This window comes from Hyperolius riggenbachi, chromosome 3 (genome assembly GCF_040937935.1).
Source record: "Hyperolius riggenbachi isolate aHypRig1 chromosome 3, aHypRig1.pri, whole genome shotgun sequence".
Lineage (NCBI taxonomy): Eukaryota > Metazoa > Chordata > Amphibia > Anura > Hyperoliidae > Hyperolius > Hyperolius riggenbachi.
Window position 1 is genome coordinate 106,985,477 of NC_090648.1, and position 27,006 is coordinate 107,012,482.

Consider the following 27,006-nt stretch of genomic DNA (forward strand, 5'->3'; position numbering starts at 1 on the left):
ACCTCCTTCACGTCAGCTTATGTGTTGCATGCTGACGGTGGAGAATAAGCCCACCAAGCCTAACAACCATAGAAAATGGATGCGCTTACCAGATGGTGACAGACCTTAATTACAGGGTCTGTAGTAAAGCAAGATAGGTCAGCGGCTGGCAACTTCCCTGCTGGCCTCCTCCTCCACATAAACACTCAGCGATATCTCAGATTCTCAATGAAGTGCACATCAAAGTTTGCATGAAAAAATAATAATAGACTCATCTAAGCGTATCTATCTTCAATTTAATAAAAGCGTTTGTTAAAAACAATGAATAAGGGTCCTTTTTACAGGGACCCACAGCAGTAATCAGCATATAGAACACAGGACGCCGTCCAGCCACGCATCCGCCTCACCCGACCGGTTTCACTGTTGCAGTTTCATCAGGGGCTAGTAAACAGGAAGTGATTGCCGATGTTTCAGCGTGATCACACTAGGAAACTCCCTTCTCATTAAGGGATATTCCTATATAAGTAAGCCTTTTTCAGCCACTCTGTTTACTAGCCCCTGATGAAACTGCAACAGTGAAACCGGTCGGGTGAGGCAGATGCGTGGCTGGACGGCGTCCTGTATTGTTCTATATGCTGATTACTGCTGTGGGTCCCTGTAAAAAGGACCCTGATGTAAGTGAATGAAGATCTACTTTTATTCATTGTTTTTAACAAACGCTTTTATTAACCACTTCGCATCCAGACCTTGTTTTCCCCTTATTGACCAGAGCAGTTTTAACACTTTAGCGGTGTCCCTTTTTAATCAGCAATAACTTCATCTGTACTCGTGCCACTTAAGTTATCTATATATCGTTTTTTTTCAAGACAAACTAAGCTTTCATTGGGGGTATTTGGTACAAAGTAAAATGTTCCTCTCTATGCATTTTAATGGGAAAAAGTGGGAAAATTTTTAAAAAATGCATTGTTTCTCAATTTTGACCAATTCCTGTTTGGAAATAAAAAGTGCGATTGACATAAAAACTGTGCCGCCAGTTAAAGTCGCTCCAGTATAGATATCCAGATGTGTCCCCAGTATCACCGCCTCCCCCAGTATAGTCAGATGTGTCCCCAATATCAGCCCCCCTAGCATAGCCACAGTCCCCTGCGTTTGACAGCCCCAGAATAGATTGACAGACGCACCCCCAGGAATAGTGCCCCTCTTTATAGCCATATGTGTCCCCGGATCATGATTAACCCCATTATGGCCAGATGTACCCCCAGGATTAGTGCTGCCCCCCCCATTATAGCCAAATGTGCCCCCAGTATATGATAACTGCCCCCCCAGTTGCCCAGATGCACCAAATTAGTAACCCCCCCCCCTCCCCTTAGTCAATTAGATGCCCCCAACAAATATCTAAACCCCCCCTTTTATTTATGCTACCCCCCACCCCCCAGGATCGATAGCCAGATGCCCCCCCCCCCATGAGGCAGCCCCCTCCGTGCAGAAATCCTAAAAAAAATCATCCAGAAAGCAGCCTCACTCACCTACCTCGTTCCTGCGACGATCCTGCAGCCTGATCCTCTGTTCTCCGCTCTGCAGTCAGCCGCATATTGCCGGTAACCCGGGTCCCGGCTTGATGACGTCATCAAGCCGGGACCCGGGTCACAGGCAATACGCGGCTGAATGCAGAGCGGTGATCGGAGGATCAGACTTCAGGAGCGTCGCAGGAACGAGGTAGGTGAGTGTGGCTGCTTGCTGAATGATTTTTTTTAACTCTTTGTGCGCCGAGGGGGACAGATGAAGGATCGCTGCAGTTCACTACTGCAGCGATCGTTCATGGAAGGAGGGTGGACTAATTGGCTACAAGGGAACATGTTCCCTTCCACCAATTAGTATTGCAGCTGACAGTGCCGGAGGGTGCGCTCTGAAGCGCACCCGACCGTGCACAGCAGGGCTGCAGCCAGGTCAGTATATCTACGTGGCTGTGGCTTGGAGGATGCCACAGCTGACGTAGCTGGGCTCCAGATCATGAGGCATGTGGGCCCCAGACTGACATTTCTCTGGTAGGCCCAGTCTGACCCCACTTCTCACTGATATGCCTACTAGTAATCAACCTAACACAAACAGAAGCACCTAACACTAACCATCTTACCGATATGCCTAACACTAACCTTCCTCTCGGTATGCCTAACATTAACTTTCCTAAGCCTAAGAGCGATTAAAAGTCTTCTGCCCCAGCCAAACGTTCCTGCGGATATACCTAACACTATTCTAATACTTTTTGCAGCTCAACAAATTCTCCTTTGCTGTTTACCGCCAAGTCTGTGCCAAAAAGAACCTGCTCGGATCGGCTTTCCTGAAAGTCACCACACCACTTGCAATTCTTAACAATATCACTGCACCTAAAACAACCTCCTTGGTGCCCCATAGCTGCAATTAACATTGGGCCAGAGCTGTGGAGTCGGTACAAAAATCATTCAACTCTGACTCTTTAGTTTAATGAAACCTCCGACTCCTCGACTCCACAGCCCTGGTGGCTGCAGCGCCAAATTGAACTGCTGTGTGCTGGAGAGGTGTTGCAATAGCTACCTCCCCTTCAAGTAACTTTTGCCTGCGGTTTTTGCCCGGAATATTCAAGTTACGCCAGTGGCTGTGTGAGCGCACAAATGTTGCACTTTAAGAAGAAAAATCTAAGGGCATAAATACATAAATCTCCGTTTGGTGTTTGTGACGACTGATTGATTCTGTTTAAGTACACAATATTCTGTTCCCTATCATGATTTAATATCCTGTGTTCTCAGCCAAAGCCTTGGCAATTAATTCCTGTACCTAAATGGCAGAACGAACGTGAAGCACAATAAATAAAGGTAAGCAGAAGAACATTATAATCCTAGAGGCGGTAATTGTGCACATGGCCAGAAATTACACCTCTTATCTACAATTCCTGTGCTGAACACAGCAGATGGCGGGGTGGTCAATAGTGCCGCAAGTCCCACTCTACAGCTCCCTGTTGTCTGCATAATCTCATCCTCTTGCCATAGCCAATGTTTAACATTTGGCTCCAGCTTTGTACTCTGCTGAGCTGATCAATGCTGGACTATTCTAGGAAAACCCAATTACCAGTCTCCTTATGCAGTACACAGGGCAGTGACTGCCTGCAGCATTGAGGAAGGCCCTGAAGTCGGATCACACAGTGATAAGCAAGGATGTAACATCTGTAGACCTGTGGCACCAGCCTGTCTCGTATGGATCTTGGGTTCCAAAATAAATTTGAACACCCCCCCCCCCCCCAAAAAAAAAAAAAAAAAAAATCATCCACAATATGCAAGCACAGGTACAAACACAACTGAAGAGAAGCTATATAGCTTTAGATAGCAAGATTTCAAGGTTTCCACCCTTGTCCACCACCAGGACTATCACATGTTCCTCATAGTCCTGCTTCCGTCATTGGTGCTAAGGCCCATTTAAGCTTTAGCCTCCTTCATGTTCTAAGGGTTTTATAAAAATTACTAATTTGCTGTGGAGGGTTTGCTAATCCTATTCACCAAGCATTGCTTATTAGTAGGAGGGCTTTTCGGTCTCTTTTATCCCCCTATACATTCCTAGTGGTTTGGGTCACCCGAGCTGCTTGGTTACTCTGTTCTAATCCTATGTTAAGTCCCTTCAACTGCATAGGTCCCATTATAACATACATGTCAAACTCTGGCCCGCAGAGCCATCAAACTTAGCCCCCAAGTGGTTTCCCCACTTTGCATTATGTTTGGCCCACTATAGACCACCACTATAGCTATATTGGAGGTTGAAGCCCAATATCACCAGGAAAGCCATATGTGGGAGGAGGGGGAAAGCATTAGACCCCAGAGAACAGTACAGGGGAGGGAAGGGGACCACTAGACACCAGGTGACTGGATAGGGGACGTAAGAGGGCCACTACACACTAGGGAACTGTATAGGAGAGGGAGGCCCACTAAACACCAGATAACTACCGCATATAGGGGAGGCAGAACCACTAGCGTAAACACCAGGGAACTGTATAGGGGAGGGAAGGGGCTATTAGACATCAGGGAATTTTATTAGAGGGGGGTGCACTAGACACCGAGGTTGGCCCGCAATTTGTTACCAGTTTTCAATCTTGGCCTACTTTGTGTTTGTGTTTGAAACCCCTGCATTATAAGAATCACCATTCCTAATCCAGTGACAAATTTAAAAAAACTCGCTTTCATTTTACTTCCTTTCCTAATGTCATAAATAACAAGGACAGCAAGACAAAACAAAACAAAAATCTGATGGGCATTTGGGTTTTCTATAGAATAAGAAATCATGGGTGACAGTACTGGCCATTCTAGAGGCGTGAGACTGACTTCAACCTCAATGTAGTTACCACTGCTAACTGCTTAGGGGAAAATGGACAGGACATGAAATCATTATGACTTCATCAACCAACACTTAAAAGGCCTCATTATTATGTATTTAACGAGGGCCTAAACTGCCGATTAAACACCCAGGCAGTGAGACTGCATTACTGGTCTCTGGCATCCGTTCTGGAAACATTCTACCGCAAAGCCCCAGGAAGTCCCATTATTTGTTTGCACTTGCTGGTGGTGTCAGCGCAGTTACGCTTTTCTCTGATGTCATCAATGCAGAATTCAGAGTATGGTCACATTAGGAGGAGGGGGAGAACAAGGTTCACCAAAGAGGTCAATTCTTGCTGAGGGGCTTAGCAAAGCATTCATTTCTCGGAATTAGAGAGTTTTGGGCTGCAAATAATTCCTTACTATTTAACTGAGCTCAGCCATCTTTCAATATCAAGTTACAAAACAACTTAATTCTAGGATAATGTATTAAAACTATGGTGTGGGCACCGTTGGTGGTCCATGGGTTTGTGGCAGGTTAGTGATATAAATATTTTTTTGTCGATTCCTTATTTGGAGACAAGTTTAAATAGGTAATTCAGAAGGGAGAGGGATCGGCACTGCAGAAAAACATGTATTATCCAAAAGTGAGGCACAGTCCAAAAACAAAACATTTGCAATACCGTTGTACAGTGTAAAGGACATACCAGTGCTGCGAGAGGTATGTCTGTGGGTGCTAGGCACTAAACGCCTGACGGCCGTTTCACGCTACCCTGTCCACCCTCCATGATGGCAGCTACCTTATGCCGTTTCACGCTACCCTGTCCACCCTCCATTATGGCAGCTACCTTATGCTGTAGTGCCAACTGTCTTCCTACTAGCCTACAATGTAATTTGGAAACAATTAGCAATGCACAAAGTTTTCTGCATTGCAAGTCTGTACTTTTTTGCAATACATAAATAAAAAATATCTGGCTGGCTGGTCCATGTAGTTCCTGCTGAGATAGCAGTACATTATTTGGATAGACCAGGCTGACTGCTGTCCAAACTCCTCCCTGTATCCCACTCACCAGCCACATGATATAGTCAGGGAGAAGCTGGGAGGGGGCACCAGCCAATCTCTCACCAGATCCCTCCTACCTCCTCCCTCTGCTGGTGAGAGAATAGCTCTTTTTGGCTTGTACCACAGCTCAGCAAATTACACCAGCTCAGTTTGTGAAAAAAAAGCTCTCACATCCTCCCAAGTGTCTTTATAAAAGGGTTAACTAAGACATCAATAAGAAAAGGTTTCTCATTTCATTATTACACACTAAGCAGGAAGGTCTGTGAAAGTCAATGGAACTGCTGAGTGCTGGCCACAAAGAGTTCATCTCTCAGCAGCAGAGGGAGGCAGTGGGTGGGGCCAGATATGCTCTGTGCTAAGAAATAAACACTATTCACTAGCTGCGGGATGCCTACTCCCCTTGCAGCTGGCATTATTCTAGGTCACGTGACTATATTTTACAAAGTGACTTTCTGTGAAATGGCTACATGAAAAATGAAAATTGAGTGAGCAATGCCATTTGTTCCCCATTGCTGTTACCGCTACGCACCCAATCAAGCACGTCGGCCCGAGAATTTGCAACATGTCCGATCAATATCTGCAACCAATTTCGGACTTTCTTACATCCTGCAAGATTTCTGATTGGTATACCAGGTTTCATTTATCATGTCGGTCTCTATGCAGGTCTCTTATCTCTAAATGGCTCAGAATGGAGCCGCGTATACCCAGCATCAGGTTTCTGAGCAATCACTCTTGAGATAGATAGATAGATAGATAGATAGATATTTTTTCCCTTTCTGGTTTATTGATTTTTCTTTTACTGGCCTTTACTTTTCTTTTTTACAAAAAAAAAAAAAAAAAAAGATTTTCTACAGCTCTAACCCATGAGGTATTGTTTTAGCGTAATGGCCTATGTATACTTCTAAAGGCCTGTTCACATACCTGACTTAAGTCGGCTGAGGCGGCCGATAACAACCGCCTCAGCTGATAATCAGGCGTGTGTATGGCAGCCGCCGCCCCCCCTCCCAACCCACAAGTGATCCGCCCAGCGGATGTACTCAACTCTAGCGAAACCAATACCATTGTTTGCACCGCATGGAACTCTCCCCCACGCACATGACATCACGTAAATACTTAGCTCAGGAGAGGGGAGCCTCCAGGGCTTCCTCTGTCCTCGTCTGACATTGGTCGTTCCAGTGATGAGAGCCCTGAAGATAATGGGTGTGCAGCCGCACTGCCCCTTAGGCGGTAGCACAGACCCACTTGGGTGGAAAAATCTGAGCCCAATCAGGTGCAAACTACTGCACAGGTGCAAATGGCTCATGCATGCGCAGTATCGTGGTCCCGATCGGTCTCCACTTTTTCCATAAAAGAGGGGCGCAAAGCTGTATCGGCCCATAGGAGGAGGATGTGAGAACCCTCTCAGATTAACCATTAGCTTTCCTCTACTGAGGTGAGTATCCCTTTGGGGCGATTTTTCCCTTTCAAGATCACTTTAAAGAGAAACAAATATGGCAGCTTACACATGCCTCTCACCTTGGGTTCCCTTTAAAGTCATCCATGACTTTAAAATGTGCTGCTGAAGAGAGAAAACATGCTTCTATGTTCTCTTTTGATGTCCTGTATTTGGATAAACATGGAGGTGGGAGGGGGGTGTGGACTGTAATGAGGTCCTCAGCTGTAATGTTTCTGTGGCAATCATCATGTGATGGGTCTGAATAGTGAAATGTACAGACACGGGCCCTTTCTCTGCATCCTTTGCTATGAGTGCAGCTAAGAATAGCCCTAACAGGTAACATAAATAGCAGGTAATTTCCAAGCAGTAAATGATAAGATCTGGAGGAAGCTGGGGTGAATGAGGAAACGGTCAATTCGTAAAATACAGGATGGAAAATTCTACTTATATCCAAACAGTGTGTGCGTGTGCATATATGAGTAGTGAACACACTAGTCTAACTTAGGCCTCTGCTTATCACTTATGCCGGGCTTGAGAAACAGGTTACCTTTGCCCTGAGGCCCCATTGGAAAGTGATCTGGTCCTGGTGTCTGAAAATCATACCAAAAGAATCCAAGGCTACAGTTAAAAAGGTATTTATGTGGGAGAAACTGGACAAACTCAGCACAAACGTGTGAATGGACACACACACTATTAACCACTTGCCGACCAGGGCTTTCTGCACTGATCGGTGCTGCGTGGGCTCTACAGCCCGCAGCACCGATCAGGAGTGCAGCAGGGCGATCAGACTACCCCCCTTTTTTCCCCACTAGGGGGATGTCCTGCTGGGGGGGGTCTGATCGCCGCCGGCTGCAGTTGCTTAGCGGGGGGGGGGCTGTTCAAAGCCCCCCTCCGCAGCGCTGTCCGCCCTCTCCCTCCCTCTCCCTTCCCCTGTGAGCTGCGCAGGACGGATTTCCGTCCTGCGCATTGAAGGATAGGCTTCAGCCTATCATATGCCGGCGATCCCCGGCCAATCAGAGGTCGGGGATCGCCAATCTGCCTTACGGCGCTGCTACGCAGCAGCGCCGTATGATGTAAACAGCGGGGATTTCTTCCCCGCCTGTTTACATTTTGCCGTCGAGCCGCGATCGGCGGCTCTCCGGCTGTTCACGGAGACACCCTCCGTGAACTGACATAGAAAGGCCGTTTCCATGGTAACCCGCAGACGACCAGTTTACGCCAATCGGCGTTAGCTGGTCGTCAAGAGGTTAACAAGTCTGATCTCCCAGTCGCTACACACTTTTGTTCCAACAGACACAGCTTAAATGATCTTCGGGTTACTGCCCTGAGGGGTGGATTCAAATTGTCGGAAAAAAAGATTAATAGCAGAGACAAATTTATAAATTGGTTCAAAGCTGAATAAGGACAAACATGTTTTATATTGGTATGAGGTTGATGATATTCAATGTCATAACTCTTTCTCAGCCTAGACAAATATTGCATCCACTCTGCTTGAAGCTAAAACTTGTGAACTTACAATGCCTCTGTGACAGTCTGAGTACCAATTAATTGTGTGAGTATTGAGTAAACAATGGGTCTTATCTATTAGTCATAAATCAGCTAAAAACCTCTTATGCTGGGCATACATGAGGAGTTCCTTCCTTATCAATCGAGCCGCTGATGGCTCGATTGTTAATATCCGACAGGTCCGATGACCTGCCGGATAAATTCCCCGCTCGATCCCCGCGGGCGGACAATAGCGGGGAATCGAGCGGCTGATGAGGAGCGCCGGCGGGGACGAGCGGGGATCGATCCACGCGAACGCATGGACGAGCGGGGACGCGGCAGGAGTCGATCCGGCGGCTAATCGGCCGCCAGATCGACCCGTGTATGCCCAGCATTACCCCATTTAGATGTTCATTGTTTAACTTAAGACATCTCTGGCTTGATTCACAAAAAAGTGGTAACTGTTAGCACGGCGTTTTCGCGCAAATTGCGAATTTTCACGCGTAATTAAACGTTTCCGCGCGCAAACACGAATTTCTCGCAAAAGCGATTACAATTTCACGCGAAAATTCACGTTTGCGCGCAAACATTTAATTGTGCACGAAAAATCGCGATCGAGCGCAAACGCGAAAATACGCGTGAAAATGGCCGTGCTAACAGTTAGCACTCTTTTGTGAATCAAGCCCCTCATGCATTTCATTTTTCATTTAAGACATCTCATGTATTCATGCTTGCAAAAAAACCTCTATGTATCCCTTTTGATATTGCATGTATATAGCTGTCTGTTCCAACATCTTATACTGTAAGCAATCAGGATTGAAGTCTGACAAAGGCTGCAAAGCCGAAAGCTTACGCTTGTTCTTTTAAAGCGGATCAGAGATTAAAAACTAACTATAAAGCTGGTCATACACTAGGACGATTCCCCGCCGATCGACAGCAGATTCGATCACTGGGATCGAATCTGCTGTCACATCGTTCACGCTACACAATACATTTCAATCTATTTCGTCCTGAAATAGATTGATCCAGTCGATCGCTCCGTGCAGGAAATTACCGTCAATCGCCCGTTGGTAGGGAGCGCGTTGCTAGCAGCGTTCGAGTGCCCGACGACCTGTCCCGGCAGGAAGTTTAAACAGACCTGGGGAGTCGTGCCGGCGGAGCAGGTAATGTATGCGGGGGGGGGGGGGGGGAGCAACGGCACCACCACCACCACAGATTGTGAACGGTTTCATGCTGAAATCGATTCACAATCCGTTTGAAGTAAAGGCAGCCAATACGATCCCTCTCTGATCAGATTCGATCAGAGAGGGATCTATCTGTTGGTCGAATCTGATGGCAAATTGACCAGTGTATGGCTACCTTAAAGAGACTCTGTAACATTAAAAAGATCCCCTGGGGGGTACTCACCTCGGGTGGGGGAAGCCTCCGGATCCTAATGAGGCTTCCCACGCCGTCCTCTGTCCCACGGGGGTCTCGCCGCAGCCCTCCGAACAGCCGGCGACTGTGCCGACTGTCAGTTCAATATTTACCTTTGCTGGCTCCAGCGGGGGCGCTGTGGCGACTTTCGGCACGGAAATAGACGGAAATACGCGATCTCCGTCGGGTCCGCTCTACTGCGCAGGCGCCGGAAGCTTGCGCCTGCGCAGTAGAGCAGACCCGACGGCGATCGGGTATTTCCGCCTACTTCGGCGCCGACAGTCATCAGAGCGCCTGCGCAGGAGCCAGGAAGGTAAATATTACGTCACCGCTGCACGGAGGGCTGCAGCGAGACCCCTGACGGATGGAGGACGGCGTGGGAAGCCTCATTAGGATCCAGAGGCTTCCCCCACCCGAGGTGAGTACCCCCCAGGGGCCGTTTTGTCGTTACAGTTCCTCTTTAACAAGTAACTTGTCTATATAATCTTATCTAAAGTTTAGATAATTTACACAGCAAATCTAGCTGCAAACAGCTTCAATAGTATATGATTATTTATTCCTGTGCCTCCCCTCTGCCTCTAAAATCTCTGGCTAGTAACCTCCTCCTCCTCCTGCCCAGACTGAGCTCCCATAAGCCCTTGGCACTCCAAAAAAGCTGTGGGCGAGGCTTGTTTAGTTTATAGGGAATTAGAGTATTAAAACAAAACAAAAAAAACAAGTATTTGGCTTGAGGAATGCCCTTTAAACCATAAGAAAGGAACACAATTATGCAATGAGGAAAAGTTTATTTCGGATCCACTTTGAGGGCCCTTTTCCACTAGCAAACGCTAGGGTTAGCGCTAAATGCTAGCGATTGCGATTCAGCAAAAGTCCTTTTTTCCCCCGACGTTTGCGATCACAATCTTGCTATGTTATGCACTGCATAGCAAAATTGCGGCAATAATTGCTCTGCGGCGCGATCGCGATTTAGTAAAAAACGAATCGCGGTAGTGGAAATTACCTACCACGATTCCTATGTTAAAAAGCAAACCGTAGCGATTTTTAAATCACTAGCGGTTTGCGGTTTTGCGATTCAGTAATCGCAAACGCTGTAGTGGAAAAGGGCCCTAAGTTAGCCAATAAATGCATCCTGATTCAAAACTTCTTGCTTTTACTGATGGCTAACACAGTACAATACTCTACCGCTACTTCTAAGCTTACAGTTATCAACACGTATTGCTGTACCTGCATGGATTGTGTTGGAAGTGCAAACTCCAAAGGCCTAGACTAGACTATATGAAAGATGCACTGGTCTAAGCATTAGTAATCCACTCTAGGAGTGGGTTAATGGCATGCTGGAAAATCTAACCCAACAAAAAAGGAGATCAAGTAATAACTTAATCGCCATTTGAGGACTTTTAAGCACAGTAATATAATAATTAGAGCAACTGACAAATAAGATTACCCATGATAAACAGAGAAGCTTTAAGCCTTAGTTAGTCAGTCTGAGGGATTTATTCTGGGATTTCTTCATACAGATGTTAGCAGAGGAAATCAGTTTAGTTTACATTCCCAGATTATTTCGAGGCCCATGAAACCTTTAATATCTTCTGTGGAATGTTCCCCTATTTCACCACTTAAGACAGCCCACAAGACGAGCATCTGCCCTTAATCCGTCTATTATTAGATCTTACACTGGGGGATTTCCTAATAATAGATCAGAACTATACAAACAAACTTGGGAGGCTTTTAATAAATGAACTGGCATAGGTCCTGCATTCAAGAACTGCAGACAAGACTGAATGCTTTTTTTGGGGGGGTGGAATGTTGTAACATGTATTCAGAATTCTGCAAAATGCTCAGGATGACCGTAAGGTCCGACAAAGGGATCACCATTCTTTAAAAATGGTGTACAATTTCAACTCCTGATTTATTACTGTTTATTTTTCACACTTAATTGTCTCTAAACAAAATGTAATTTTCGACATCCAAGTACTCTATTTTTTGGACTATGAGACTCACTTTTTTTCCCCCAAAAGTGGGGAAAAAAAGTCACTGCGTCTTATCGTCCAAATGCAGGGAGTTCCTGACTTGTGAACGCCTCCCAAACCGAGCCTCCAACCCGCTGCAATGTCAGGGACTCCCAGTACTGTGCCCATGCAGAGGAGGACACAGGGGGACACAAAGGGGAATAGAGGGGGACACAAGGGGGCATAGAGGAGGAAACATGGGTGACATAGGAGGGACACAGGGAGACACAAGAGGTATAAGGCGGCATGAGGTATAAAGTGGGCATAATCCAAAAGATGCCCCTTCACCATGGATGCACCAGATTTAGTGTAGAATTCCCCCCCCCCTGTTTTTGCACTCTAAACCTAGGCGTGTCTTATAGTCTGAAAAATACTGTATTAGCAATTTCCAAATGAATTCATTTATTACAGAAATATGCTCCAAATTTCTCTTCTGCTTCAATACGTTAGCCACACCAATATAAGTTCTAAAAAGAAACTTGAGTTTAAAAAATAAGGTGCCTCAATGGGTTAATACATTTAATTTCCTTTTCTAATGTAGCTTCATCAGCCACTGAACTGTGCGCCAGGTTTCTCATTGTTCTTACATCTCTGAATGCAAAACTTGAGAGAGATTCTGTTTGCAAATATTTTTTACAATGGTGATAGTATTTTGAGCCAAAGGCAGATAGGATGATTACATGTATAGCCCACAACTGTCCTTTTCCCCCATTTCCAGCAAAATGTCATGTTTTGGCAAGCAAATACCTCAGTCCCTCTTTCAAATCTGATGGTTAAATATATGTATTTCTCAGGGGAAAAAACGGTTTCTGTGACTCTAAACTTTATTCCAGGGGTTAGGAACCATTTTGGCTGACAGAGCCATAAATGCCACATATTTGAAAATGTAATTCTGTGAGAGCTATACAATAGGTTTCAAACTGGCACAGTGTGCTTGCGCAGCAGAGGGCCCATGTCCCTGTTGCCTTGGTGATGTGTATATTGTTGATCCTCCAGGCAGCGGAAGTGTCAGATACGTCTTCAGCTTCTCTTGGGTTTCAGCAACAACAGCAATTTCCCTGAGAGCCAGACAGGAGAAATACCGACTAACAGCTTATACAATTAGCTAGCTGACTTGGGGATTGATTCGCTTTGTAGGACGAGATTCGCCCAATAGGCTGCCTGTCAAGTGACAGGCAGCCTTTTGGGCCAATCAAAGTGCAGGGATCTCATCCTACAAAGTCACTGGACCTGACAGGATCCAGGGTGGGACAAATGGAGCGGCCGTTAGTTTTGGGTGGAGCACGAGAAAGTTAGTAGTGCACGGTACAGCAGTAGCGTGCCTACTTTGAAAATTTTACTTGCGCTGCCACACCACGCTAAGCTGCTTGAGCTGTGTAGCTTAGTGAATCAACCCCTAACTGTGAGCCAGATGTAGCCATCAAAAGAGCCACATCTTGCTCCCGAGCCATAGGTTCCCTACCCCCTGCTTTACTCCCAACCTCTGAACTGATACATTATATAGCTTATTTTCAAATGTCAATATGAGGGAGAAAATATGATGATAGAATGCATTAGTGTGTTGGAATTATGCCATTATTTGTGGCATAAGTGACTAGGGGTGTGGCTGGGGTGTGATTTACACTTGGGATGCACAATACAGTCAAAAAGATTTTAAATGTATCCTGTGCCAGATTGTAGGTCCACTTTAAAGTCTAACTCCAGGTTAGTAAGTCATATGTTTGTGTAAATTCACAGGTCCCCTAATGCAAGGCTTTTCAACCTGTGGTACACGTACCACCGGTGGTACTTTGCTGTTGGCCAGGTGGTACACTCCAGGTTTGCCTGCCACTTTATTGCCCGCCTGCCATTTGTCCTGGTCCTGTCCCCACAAAGTTTGACTCCTCCTCCCTTCTTCGCTTCTCCTCGCTTCTTGCTGCGCTGCTCTGTGGCATACTTCAGACCTCAGATCAGTGGGGAAGAGACAGCCAGGCAAATCGTGCACAGTAATGGTGCAGATACAGAAAGGGACATCACTGCTCACTTCCTGTATTTGAAGTATACGCGCCGTCACCATGCACCGTTTGCCTGACTGTCACTTCTCTGCGGCTGGCTTACCGATGATCTGAGGTGTGAATTATTCCGCAGGGCAGCACAGCAAGGAGTGAGCAAGGGGGGAGCCGAACTTTGTGGTGAGTCACTGCCTAGCTCTCAGCTCTCGGATGGTGGGACTAGGCTACCTATAATTATGCGGGGGGGGGGGGGGGGGGAGCGAGCACTGTAATAACAGTGTAGGAGATTTGGGCGCAGCCGGCGCCATCATAGGCCGAAATAGGAATTACGGCTATAGGGGTGCACAGTCAGTAACTTCGGCGCCATCAGAAGACAGTGCTAAAGTTGCTTTTAAAACCCTGCAATTCGGCTTCCAGCAATAGCCGTATACCAACTGTATCCTGCGCCCAAGTCTCCCGGCGGGCAGTTCATATGTATGCGGGGGAGGGGAAAGAGAGGAACTTGCAAGGCTACCTATATTGGCAATCTACCTACAGATTGTCAATACTGACAATTTGTGGGCTTGCAATCTAATTGTAGTCGTTTTCCCTACTAATGCCTCCTACTTTTCCCCTCCCATATGCCCTCTTCTTTTCTTAAAGTGTACCTGTAAGAAAAAAGTGCCCCGGGAAGTACTTACCTCAGGGAAGGGGAGGCCTTTGTATCCTAAATAGGTTTCCCCCTTCCTCCACAGTAGAAGGGATCCAGCTCTGGGAGCCCCAAAGTTCTCCTTGTCAGTGTGTGCGCATGCGCAGTAGTATTTGTTTTCCTTGACTGCAGTGCTTGAGTTTAGGTCTTCTTTAAAGAGGTTCTGTGGGGTTCTAAAAATCAATCAAACAAGCTGACACTTATCTGGGGCTTCTATTGGCCCTCTGCAGCTGTAATGTCCTGTGCTGTCCTCCTACGATGCTCCGTTTCCCGCCGCCGGTACCGGTTTAATATTCATCTAAACAGACGAATAATGTTAGCTCCTGCTCGCGTCATCGGGAGCTTACTGCACAGCCGCATTGTAATACCTCATGTGATTACACTGGGACTGGCGGCGGGGAACGGAGGATCAGAAGAGGACGGCGTAGGACATTACCGCTGCAGGGGGCCGATAGAAGCCGCAGGTAAGTGTCAGCTTGTTTATATAAATATGGCAGCCTCAATATGCAGCTCACTTAATTTCTCCTTCAACTGCTCACTTTTTTTTACTGTAGTGGTCCTTTAAACAGTTGAAATTTGACAGTTGGAAAATTACAGTTTAAATAAGACAGTTAGAAAAGGGCAGTTGAAATTTGGCAGTTGAAAATGGCAGTTAGAATTTGACAGTTAGAAAATGGCAGTTAAAAGTTGAACGTCATTTCTCAACTGTCATTTTCCAACTGCCATTTTCTAACTGCCATTTTCCAACTGTCAAATTTTAACTGTCATTTTCCAACTGTCCTTTTCCAACTGTCCTTTTCCAACTGCCCTTTTCCAACTGCCCTTTTCCAACTGTCAAATTTTAACTGCCATTTTCCAACTGTCAAATTTTAACTGCCATTTCCAACTGTCATTTTCCAACTGCCATTTCCAACTGTCATTTTCCAACTGCCATTTTCCAACTGTCAAATTTTAACTGTCATTTTCCAACTGCCATTTTCCAACTGTCAAATTTTAACTGCCATTTTCCAACTGTCATTTTCCAACTGTCAAATTTTAACTGCCATTTTCCAACTGCCATTTTTCAACTGTCAAATTTTAACTGCCATTTTCCAACTGTCATTTTCCAACTGCCAAATTTTAACTGCCATTTTCCAACTGCCATTTTCCAACTGTCAAATCTTAACTGCCATTTCCAACTGTCTTTTTCCAACTGTCATTTTCCAACTGCCATTTTCTAACTGTCATTTTCCAACTGCCATTTTTCAACTGTCAAATTTTAACTGCCATTTCCAACTGTCATTTTTCAACTGTCAAATTTTAACTGCCATTTTTCAACTGCCATTTTCCACCTGTCATTTTCCACCTGTCATTTTCTAACTGTCATTTTACAACTGCCAAATTTTAACTGTTGTTTTTCAACTACTACAATATTGTAGTATGTATATCCCATATGGAAACAAAATGTCTAGGAATATAAAAAGGCCTCTATGGATGAATAGAAAGGTTAGAGATAAAATGAAGAGGAAAAAGAATGCCTATAAGGTCCTATAACAGGAGGGGACCGAGGCTGCATTAAGCAATTATAAGGAGTGCAATAAAAATTGTAAAAAAAAAAGAAATTAGGCTGGCAAAGACTGAAGCTGAAAATCAAATCGCTAGGGATATTAAATCTAACCCAAAAAAGTTTTACAAGTACATCAACTCTTAAAAAAGAAAGGTTGACTGTATAGGACTCCTAAAGGATGAGGGTGGGAACTCAATGGTGGATGACCAAGGTAAGGCAGAGTTATTAAATGCTTTCTGTGCTTCTGTCTTCACAAGTTACAACAGGATGCGTGTATCGGAGGGCTGGCCCTGGAGCTGCGCAGCCGCACTAGCGGCAATGCGGAGTGCGCAGCCGCGGCCAGGGCCGGCGGCCATCTTGATACAGGCAGAGAGCCCGACCCTGGCCGTGGGGTCGGGAGCCGTCCGGGGGGGCTATGAGCGGCGGGGACCCGGCGGAACGGCACGGAGGGCACGGAGGGCGCGGACGGCGTCCTCCGTGTCCTACAAAGTTACACAGGTATATAACTTTTTTATGTTTTTTTTAAACATTTGGCCTCGGAAGTCCTTTAACGGAAATTATGCCATTTACACAGCAGTTCTGTTTGTACAGCAATCAGGCAGGCTCTGCATCTCCTTCAAGCTGGGAATGGGGCCTTCAATCTCCCAGCAGCGATCGCCGAGACTGTTAGACGGCGAAACTGCCATCTTTTTTGCTGTACAGACAGTGCTGCCATCTAAGGCAGCGCTGCACTGGGGACAGCCGTGTGGCACGGCTGTCTCCCTGGGAGACAGGAGAGCAATCGCCGCTATTGGCTAGCTGGAGGAAGGAGGGAGTTTGGAAAAAAAAAAACTAAATAAAGAAAGAAATATATTTGTAAAATAATGTAATAAATATTTATAGAAAAAATAAATAAATACTGGGGGAGCGATCAGACCCCACCAACAGAAAGCTCTGTTGGTGAGGAGAAAAGGTGAGGGGGGTAATCACTTGTGTGCTGAGTTGTGCGGCACTGCAGCAAGGCCTTAAAGCTGCAGTGGCCCATTTAGAGAAAAATGGCCTGGTCTTTACGGGGGTTTAACACTGCGTTCCTCAAGTGGTTGCTGCCTCCTGCCAATCACAATGCTGGACACAATCACAAGGAAGCGTCCTCTTCTCTTCAGATACTTAGCTCCCAGCATGCTTTGCAATATAACAGCAACAAATTTGACTCCACTAGAATACATCCAGCAACTGTGAAAAGGGCACTACTACAAATTATCCTATTTCTAAGTAAGAGAAATAATGAAATGGGTATATGTTAGAAGTATATAAAAAATAGCAAAAAAATTAAAATAAACAGAGCCGTCAAAATACTCCCCTAACTGGGCTTTGCTTTGCCTGAGACAGAGATGCCAGTCAGCTTGTTCACTTGTGGGGGAAGAACAAAATTAGAAGATTTTTGTCAGGGAACACACTTGACTGCTTTCCTGTGCGTTTTCTGCACAGAAAAACTGAGAACTCATGTTAATCAATAGGCTAGTTCACACTTAATATGTTGTTTGAGTGCAGAAAAAAAACTGACATTCTGCATGATGACTCTGCACATTCTGTCTGTTTTCTCTATCAACGATATCAGCTGCTGTGAAAAAAACACGCGCGTTTTCCTGCATAGAAAGACACTTGGCGTGCAGAAAAAGTATGCAGAAAAACACGCACAGAAAACCCGATTAAGATTTAGTAGAGTAAGGTCATACTTTGATCACTACTACCTAGTCGATTTCTGACCAGGAACAGATACTGATAGACTGCTTGCCAAATTGGGCCATTAAACCTGTGCTTGGATAGCTTTAGGGAACAGGAAGTTATGCCGTTTCAGTTCATTTACAGGTATCACAGTAATGTCCGTTATCAAACATCTATGTAGGGAAACTCTATGAAAACCCAAGGGCTCCTTACTAAAAAGTAACTACTAGACAACATATTATGCAACGTATGCTCTCAGAAAACACTGCGTGCCATTAAACCCAAGGTGCTATGATGGGCAAACTGGAGCATTTATTCCAAGGAAAATAGGCCTGTAACCACTCCTACCACACGTCAGCAGTAGTCACCGAATCCACACAACACGGGGGAAGGTTCAATAGAAAGATGAAGGCAACATACCAAAGAATGGCTTTACTATTTCCTTAGAGTCTCCCATGGCTCAAGGGTCCTGGTTAGCTGCGAGTCCAAACTACATGTAAAGTCATACAGTATTTCTACCTACTTGCACCTTACGTGTTATCGTACTTTGTATTCAAAATGCACAGAACATGTTTGCTTTGATAAGTTAAATTGCTGTGGGTCAAAGACTTATTACTGTAATTCTTTCATGCAGACTTTACTAGGAGTAAAACTAAAGAACAGCAGTGACTATACCAGGCTGGTGGTGTCATTATGGAAGACGAGGATGATCCCTTGGCACGATTCTCCACTCTCCACTATTGTCTCGTTATGGAAAGTCACCAGTGAACTATGGAGTCCTGCAGCAACTCTCAGACCTAATCAAGACAGAAAAATAGAAGAACCAGATCATCGGGTCATTCAGCAGTAAGGACATAGGGTGTAGACACTGTGTGTTACTGTAACAGATATAATAATAATGGACTTCAATTGTGGACTAACCAGGGTCTCAAAATGAATTATTGACCAGTTTTTATTAGTTTTTATTTCTTCACCTCAGACATACATTGTCTTATGGCCACTAATTACAGATATGACTAACAGTATTATTTTGTGCTGAGTTACTGTATAGATTTTATAAAACAGAGAAACCGAGAGCCCAATATAGTGTAGTATGTATTGGATCAGGGAGAATTAGTGTGGAGTAAGTATTATACTTACAAACATGGGTTACCGTTTAGGCAACCACTATATAGGCAGGTGGGGAGATTAGACCTGTCCCCACTCAGGATTAAGATGTCGCTCTCTGAAGAAAGAAAGGAGGGTTTGTCACCCTTCCAACCACCAAGGGTGGATATCTTGACAAGTAGATGTACAGAGGCGCCAAAAGGATAAAATATGCTAAAATGTTTAAAATATTCGGGTGGCGGCAGTGGTCCGGCCACTCAGAAATAGACTCGATGCTGTCGCTTAAGATAAAGACAATTTATTCACATACTCCATGAACAGAACCGCTTTATCTTAAGCGACAGCATCGAGTCTATTTCTGAGTGGCCGGTCCACCGCTGCCACCCGAATATTTTAAACATTTTAGCATATTTTATCCTTTTTGGCACCTCTGTACATCTACTTGTATAGATTTTATGATAACATTTAAAATACACCAAGCATAATCATTACAAATATCCAGGTACCATCTTAAGACTTTATCAGCCGATGACGAGGACAGAAATGGGCCGTTACCACCTTTTCAGGCACATCCAGGACCATATTGTTGTGTAAATGCATCTCTGTCATGCTTTTTGGTGTGCTTCCCTCAGATGTAGCAGATCACAACAGGTGTTTTACATCTCCTTCTTTAGATCAGCCCCCACCTCTCCCCGCCCCTCTCAGTGAAAGAAGACTGAGAGGGGTGGGGAGAGGCGGAGATCCGCACAGATTGACGGGAGCTCTGCCTCTACGCGGAAGGAGCCCCAAATCTTCCCCAAGGGAATTCGGGGGGGATTAATTGAAAGTTCAGCCACGGGGATGCTGCGTTTCAGGTAGGCATTAATGCTTAACATGATTGTAAAGTAAAAACAGTGTTTTGGGGAGGCTTCAGGCTCTCTTTAACTGACTATGAACAAGGGATGATCATTGATGCAAATAGAACTGGTGCTAGCATCTCTGAAACCTTTCGATTTTTCTCACCCAACAGTATCTCGGGTGTTTGGAGAGTGGCAGTTGAGGCAAAAAATGTTTGAAGCGATAAGGACTATTCTGGTTAAAAAAAAAGGCTGGTGAACGAGAGAGGTGAAAGCATGCATAGCAACAGAAAGGCAATAACATGATAAATTACAGCTGAATTCAATGCAGGTGCATCACAAAGCATATCCCAACGCACAACAAGACGGACTTTGCAAAGGATGGGCTTTAGCAACAGAAGACCATCAAGGGTGCCTTTGGTATCACAGAAAAATATGAAAAGATGCCTGTTGTGGGCCCTTGCCACCTCAGGTACATCAATAAGAGTTTATCCTGCTTCCGTGGCTAGCTCAGTCCCCCCACAGCAATCCCACTGAGAATTTGTGGGAAGATGTTGAAAGATCACATCAAAGCTAGGAAACGCAACCTGACCCAACTTAGAGCTGCAATTATGTCAGCATGGGTCAACATTCCTCTTTGCAGAGTTCATGCAAAGAATAATAAGCATCTTGAGTCCATGCAAAGAATAATATAGGCTGTGATCAGAGCAAAAGGTGGACCAGCTCGTTATAAGAGGGTGCCTCTAATTTGTGGCCACTCAGTGTACAGGGAGTGCAGAATTATTAGGCAAATGAGTATTTTGACCACATCATCCTCTTTATGCATGTTGTCTTACTCCAAGCTGTATAGGCTCAAAAGGCTACTACCAATTAAGCATATTAGGTGATGTGCATCTCTGTAATGAGAAGGGGTGTGGTCTAATTACATCAACACCCTATATCAGGTGTGCATAATTATTAGGCAACTTCCTTTCCTTTAGCAAAATGGGTCAAAAGAAGGACTTGACAGGCTCAGAAAAGTCAAAAATAGTGAGATATCTTGCAAAGGGATGCAGCACTCTTAAAATTGCAAAGCTTCTGAAGCGTGATCATCGAACAATCAAGCGTTTCATTCAAAATAGTCAACAGGGTCGCAAGAAGTGTGTGGAAAAACCAAGGCGCAAAATAACTGCCCATGAATTGAGAAAAGTCAAGCGTGCAGCTGCCAAGATGCCACTTGCCACCAGTTTGGCCATATTTCAGAGCTGCAACATCACTGGAGTGTCCAAAAGCACAAGGTGTTCAATACTCAGAGACATGGCTAAGGTAAGAAAGGCTGAAAGACGACCACCACTGAACAAGACACACAAGCTGAAACGTCAAGACTGGGCCAAGAAATATCTCAAGACTGATTTTTGTAAGGTTTTATGGACTGATGAAATGAGAGTGGGTCTTAATGGGCCAGAAATGTATATTTGTGAATGTTGAGATGTTATATTGGTTTCACTGGTAAAAATAAATAATTGAAATGGGTATATATTTGTTTTTTGTTAAGTTGCATAATAATTATGCACAGTAATAGTCACCTGCACACACAGATATCCCCCTAAAATAGCTAAAACTAAAAACATACTAAAAACTACTTTCAAAAATATTCAGCTTTGATATGAATGGCTTTTTGGGTTCATTGAGAACATGGTTGTTGTTTAATAATAAAATTATTCCTCAAAAATACCACTTGCCTAATAATTCTGCACTCCCTGTATATGCTCTACTGTTCTGGAACCTCATCCGCACATAAAACATATATGACACAATATGGGGTCCCAAAATACTTACTATGGAACACCAGTTCCATATAGGGATGTACAATACAACATGGCAGCGTGATGCCAAAATTTCTCAGCTTTCCTATACAGATATAATGACATACAATTGCTTTTATTGACATTGCAAGATTCATTGTCAGTCTTTTCAGTACATGGTGTTTACATCAGCACTTGAGCAGAGAAATAATTATGAGTGTAACTTTCGGAAGCAGTTGGGAAGGTTTAAGACACATTACTCAAATGGAGACAATAACCATAGTAAGCATAGCATAAGAGATTAGACTACACATACTTGGGTTGTCATGCTTGTATCTTAAAAACATGAAAAATAAATGATGCAAGCATACAGGCATACAGCATTTTTGATCAAGGCCTCCTTTTTCAGTACATTTAGTAATACTATGGGCTTGATTCAGAAAGCGGTGCTAACCTAGTTAGCACACCGAAAGACGTTGGGCGTGTTAAGTAGGGTGCTAACTAGGTTAGCACCGTTTTGAAAATCAACTCGCGCGCAAAGTCCCATGCGCAAAGCTTTGCGCACGCACAGCGCTGTGCACGCAAAATGTCGCACCGCGGTGTGACAATAACGGCGCACCCAATGCGCCTATAAGGACGCATGGGGTGCGACCTTAACGTTGCACTATGCATAGTTAAAGTCGCACTCATGCGACCTTATAAGCGGATCGGGTGCGCCGTTTGTGCGCACCGTGCTGTGCGCACGCAAAGTTTTGCTTGCGTGTTGATTTTATCACGACCTGAGTTTAGGCGTGATAGAGAGCTTTTCACAAGCGTGCTAACAGTTAGCACCGCTTTCTGAATCAAGCCCTTTGTCTGTTGTGGGAGGAAGGGAACACGGAAGTACTTCTAGGGGGTGATCACCACACCAATATTTCATTCAATACAGTAAATTCGTTGTACTTTTAAAAATAGTAGTCTTCCAAATATTTTTTAACAATTTTATTGCAACAAAATCGTGTAGCATACAGTATACAGTAAGTATTCAGTTGTTCATCCAGATTACAGGAGCGTGTGCAGTAGCTCCAGTCTGTTTCGAATTGTATCCAGCCCTTTTTCAAGCACCAAAACACATAATTAGGCAGATAAACAATCAGTGTAAGGGCTCGTTCCCACTAGAGGCGATTTTGGCCAATTTTTAAGCGATTACACCATGCTTCTCTATGGTGTAGTTCAGATTGGAGCGTTCCGTCTGCGTTCAGGTCAGAAAAGCAGTGCTTGAGCCATTTTTGAGGTGATTTTGCCTCAATGGAAGGTATAGGAAAAATGCAAACGCTCACAAAATTGCTTTATGCAGCGATTGCGTTCGCGTTTTTAAGAATAAATACATTGTATTTATTATTTTCCTGATCAAAGAGTTCACTTCCTGACTGACGTTAGGATGTGAAATACCGCAATCGCGCGGCAAAACGCCAACGTGGATGGAATGCAATGTGAACAAAGCCTAAAGGTGCGTACAAACCTCTGACGAATGTAGCCCTTCCAGGTCCACATCCTGATTCCCTTGGGTGACATTGCTGGGCTGCACAGATGCTGTGCTGCTATGCGTGGGGACAAAGGAAGGCCGACAAGCGGCGCGTGCGTAACGTCATGTGGCAGAGGAACGTCATGTGGCAGAGGAATGTCGCAAGAAAATGGGATCGGCGTCCCCCCCCCCCCCCCGGCGGGTCATTTGCGGGTTTGGGGTCGGAGGTCGCCAGCTACCGTACACCTGATTGTCAGCTGAGGTGGTCGGCCATCGGCCGCCTCAGCCGATTTAAGTCAGGCATGTGTACAAGGCAATCCAATGTAAATACAGTCAGCCAACTTTACAGAGAAGTAAAACTCCCAAAACTAACATTTCAGTAGCTACTCTAAGGGCCTGATTCACAAAGCGGTGCAAAGTGTTTGCACGCCAGTGAAAAGCCCTTTATCACGCCTAAACTCAGTTTAGGCATGATAAGAAGAAAATTGCGGGAATTTTCCGCAGCGCCCATTAAGCCCTACGGGACTTAGCACGCGCACGTGCGCGTTTGCGGGCGCAAAACTTTGCGCGCGATAATCAGCACAAAGCCTTGCTAACTCAGCGGTGCAAAGGTTATCACGCCTAAAGTCTTTTAGGCGTGATAACTGAGTTATCACCGCTTTGTGAATCAGGCCCTAAGTTACATAAAAGAACATTTGAAAGGTTTCCCTAAATATTCGGAGCCTTGTTAGTAAATCCCTTGTCGGATTTGCTTAAAGGGTCCCAAAACTGGATTGGTTTTGTGGAGGACAATGGCATCTAGCTTTTTTCAAAATGGTACTTCATGTTCACTTTAAACACCAAATAAAGCCCAGAGCTAAAAGTGCATGGTACACTGAGGAAGCAATCCTTGGGCATTGGGTATTATTAATAATCTCACTAATATTATAAATGTGAAAGTTTGGATGTTTGTTACCCAATCACGCAACAATGGCTGAGCGGATTTATATGGCGTTTAGCACACACACAGTACATTACCTGGAATACCATATAGGATACTTTTTATCATCATAACCAAAAAGTGGGCGGAGACAAATACAAATTTCACTGGGAAAATGTAAACTGCAGCCATTCTTACACTGTTAATGGTAGGGTTCTCTAACTTTGCACAGTTGGTCACTGTGTGACTGGGATGAATAATCAGAAAAGTGGGTGGAGCCTACAAAAGCCCATCAAAATTCACCTATTGATTTTCAAAGGGATTATTTAATTGCTCCAATTCTTGCACTGTTAATGGCACAAACCTCAAACCTGGTACAGTTGGTCATTGGGTGACTGGGGTTCAAATACAGAAAATGGGGTGAAGCCACAAACAGCCAATCAGATTTGTGTCATTTCAATGCAAATTCTGCAAAACCTCACAAACTTGGTCATTGAGTAATTGTGTATTAGGGTAAGAAAAAGTGGGCACAGCCAACACCAGCCAAATACATACCTGGGCAATCCTGGGCCATCAGCTAGTCATATATAATTCTTTGATTCACCCATTCAAAACCTTTTACTGTGTACCATGTCGTCGTCCGCAGGGATCAACAGATTGGGGCTGAGTGTTGTACAGTCATGTCACAAGCCTAGTGGCTAATAATACACCTGTTGCTAAGAAGGGGGAGGAAGAACAACCTACGGCACACAACGGAGTGGCTTTTGGCCGGTGGGGCAAGTAGCAGAACAATGTACTTCGGGTCGGTCAGTCTGGCATACCAGATCTTTAGGAGTCATGGGCCTCCTGTACAGATTTTTGGCCTAGGCAGTCCTTAGCGGCATTTGCACATAGCTTTGTTGCCATATTTGCAGCATCTATATTTTCCAGTTTTGATCATTGTGATTGAATCGACCGGATATCGATGTTGAAAACTGAGTAATGTTTGTGCACCCTAATGCTAGGTACTCACGCACAATGCAATTTTCTGGCAGATTTACTGTCAGATCAATCATTTCCAACATGTCCGATCTGATTTCGAACTGATTTTCAGATGGATTTTCCATAGAAGTGAACAGAAAATCGATCGGAAATCAGATCAGACATGCTGCAAATAATCGATCGGACAGTCAGAAAATTGCATCGTTGTGCACCTAGCATTAGGGTCCATTCATGAACCACTTCAGTACCAGCGGTCTCTGGTTCTTAAAGAGAATCTGTATTGTTAAAATCGCACAAAAGTAAACATGCCAGTGCGTTAGGGGACATCTCCTATTACCCTCTGTCACAATTTCGCCGCTCCTCGCCGCATTAAAAGTGGTTAAAAACAGTTTTAAAAAGTTTGTTTATAAACAAACAAAATGGCCACCAAAACAGGAAGTAGATTGATGTACAGTATGTCCACACATAGAAAATACATCCATACACAAGCAGGCTGTATACACCCTTCCTTTTTAATCTCAAGAGATCATTTGTGTGTTTCTTTCCCCCTGCAGCTATCTTCCACTGAAGTGTCAGGCTGTTTCTTCCTGCAGAGTGCAGACAGCTCTGCCTGTATGTAATTCCTCAGTATGTGAAAGCCCAGCCAGCTCAGAGAAGGATTTATCCAGCTTGTAAAAGATAAGAGAGAAGAGAGAAGCTGCCCTAATCTAAATAATACACAGGCAGTGTGCAGAGAGGGGCCTGGAGGGGGGAGATGCATCACAGAACCACAACACTGAAGAACTTGGCAGCCTTCCAGACACAGGCCTGACAAGTCTGACAAGAGAGAGATAAGTTGATTTATTACAGAGATGGTGATAGTAGAAAGTGCTGCAGTAAGCCAGAACACATTAGAATAGCTTTTGGAACTTGTAGGATGATAAAAAACAGGATGCAATTTTTGTTACGGAGTCTCTTTAAGGACCAGAGACCACTAGTACAAAAAACCCGGGCTCACCGACGTCATGTCATACGGACCTGCCGCACTCGCCGCTCTCCCATTGCTCTCCTCCCACTCGCTCTGCTGGTCAGGAAAGGTGGGGTGCGAATTGCAGAAAGGAGATGGGGATCACTTACTGTTGATCGATGAGAAGCAGCGCAGAAAGCCTCAGTGAAAGTATCATCACGATCCTGATAGTAGATATTAGTAACTGCACTTTAGCTTATGCAGCGCACTAACCCAACATATATTTTGGTATTGCTCTGTTTACGCTATTTTCATCCGCAGGTACGTTTTACAGCACTCTGTGCACAGCATTATCTATATGTAAACTATACATTGTTTAGTTTAGAGTAGTAATAGAGAATGCTGACACACTAGAAATCAATATAAATAATAACACAAACTGTTACCAGAAAACAAGAACAGCTCCGACTCACACATACAGCTCGCAATACAAATTTCCTGGGAAGTAACAGCAGGTGTCGCTGTTCTGAAGAGCTAGCAATCGAATCTCTAGTAAACAGGAGGACTCGTCAGTTTGGATAAGTTCAGAAGAGGAGACAAGTCAGGAAGAGTGTTGGGGACTCTCAGTCTGGGGACGGGATCGCTGAGACATAATAAACTTATTAAAAAAAACACTCACCCAAACAGGATAAGCAGAGCAGATAGCAGGAAAGGGGCAGTGCCAGCTCCATTCCCAGGGAAAGGATAATGGGGAGAAGGGCAGGACTTCTGGGTACGGGGGAGGGGAGGCAGGCAGAGGAACAGACGTGTGAGAGGGGAGGAGCGGCTCAGGGAGTACCTGTGTGTAAAGGGGAGGAAGCACTGCGGGGCGCGGCTGTGTGTACGGGGGAGGGAAGGAGACGCTGCGGGGCGTGGCTGTGTTCGAGGAGGAGAGGAGACGCTCAACTCCTCCCATTCTCAGCGCTACTGTGTGCTGTGTGCGGCTGCTGGGTAGAGATGGGAAGTTCGGATCTTTTCAATGATCCGGATGATTCGAATCGGATCATTGAAGAGATCCGGATCTTTGATCCGAATCTCGGATCATTTTACTACCGGAAGCATTCGGGGGTGAAATGAACAGCAGGACAGGTCTGTGGACAGGAGAAGGGGAGGGAGTGGACACACAGAGAAGGGGAGAAGATGGACAGAGGGCAGGGAGTGGACAGAGAAGGGAGGAGGGACGAGCAGAGAGCAGAAATGTTTGCACGTAATACCCACATGCTGAAGTCATATGCTTTAC

General features: G+C 44.9%; 1 protein-coding gene across 3 annotated transcripts in view; it reads right to left on the reverse strand.

The window, feature by feature from the left end:
* Nucleotides 1-26,587, reverse strand: part of LOC137561090 (CD5 antigen-like) — a 51,077-nt gene extending 24,490 nt beyond the window's left edge. The window contains exons 1-2 of one of the 3 annotated variants that reach the window (XM_068272336.1): nucleotides 26,407-26,587; nucleotides 18,326-18,447 (exon numbers count right to left, since the gene is read on the reverse strand). In XM_068272336.1, coding sequence (XP_068128437.1) covers nucleotides 18,326-18,447; nucleotides 26,407-26,458 — 174 coding nt within the window. In that variant the 5' untranslated portion in view covers nucleotides 26,459-26,587. The remainder of the gene's footprint in view (nucleotides 1-18,325; nucleotides 18,448-26,406) is intronic. The other 2 variants (XM_068272335.1, XM_068272337.1) reach the window with 2 other exon arrangements.
* Between the last annotated feature and the right edge of the window lie 419 nt (nucleotides 26,588-27,006).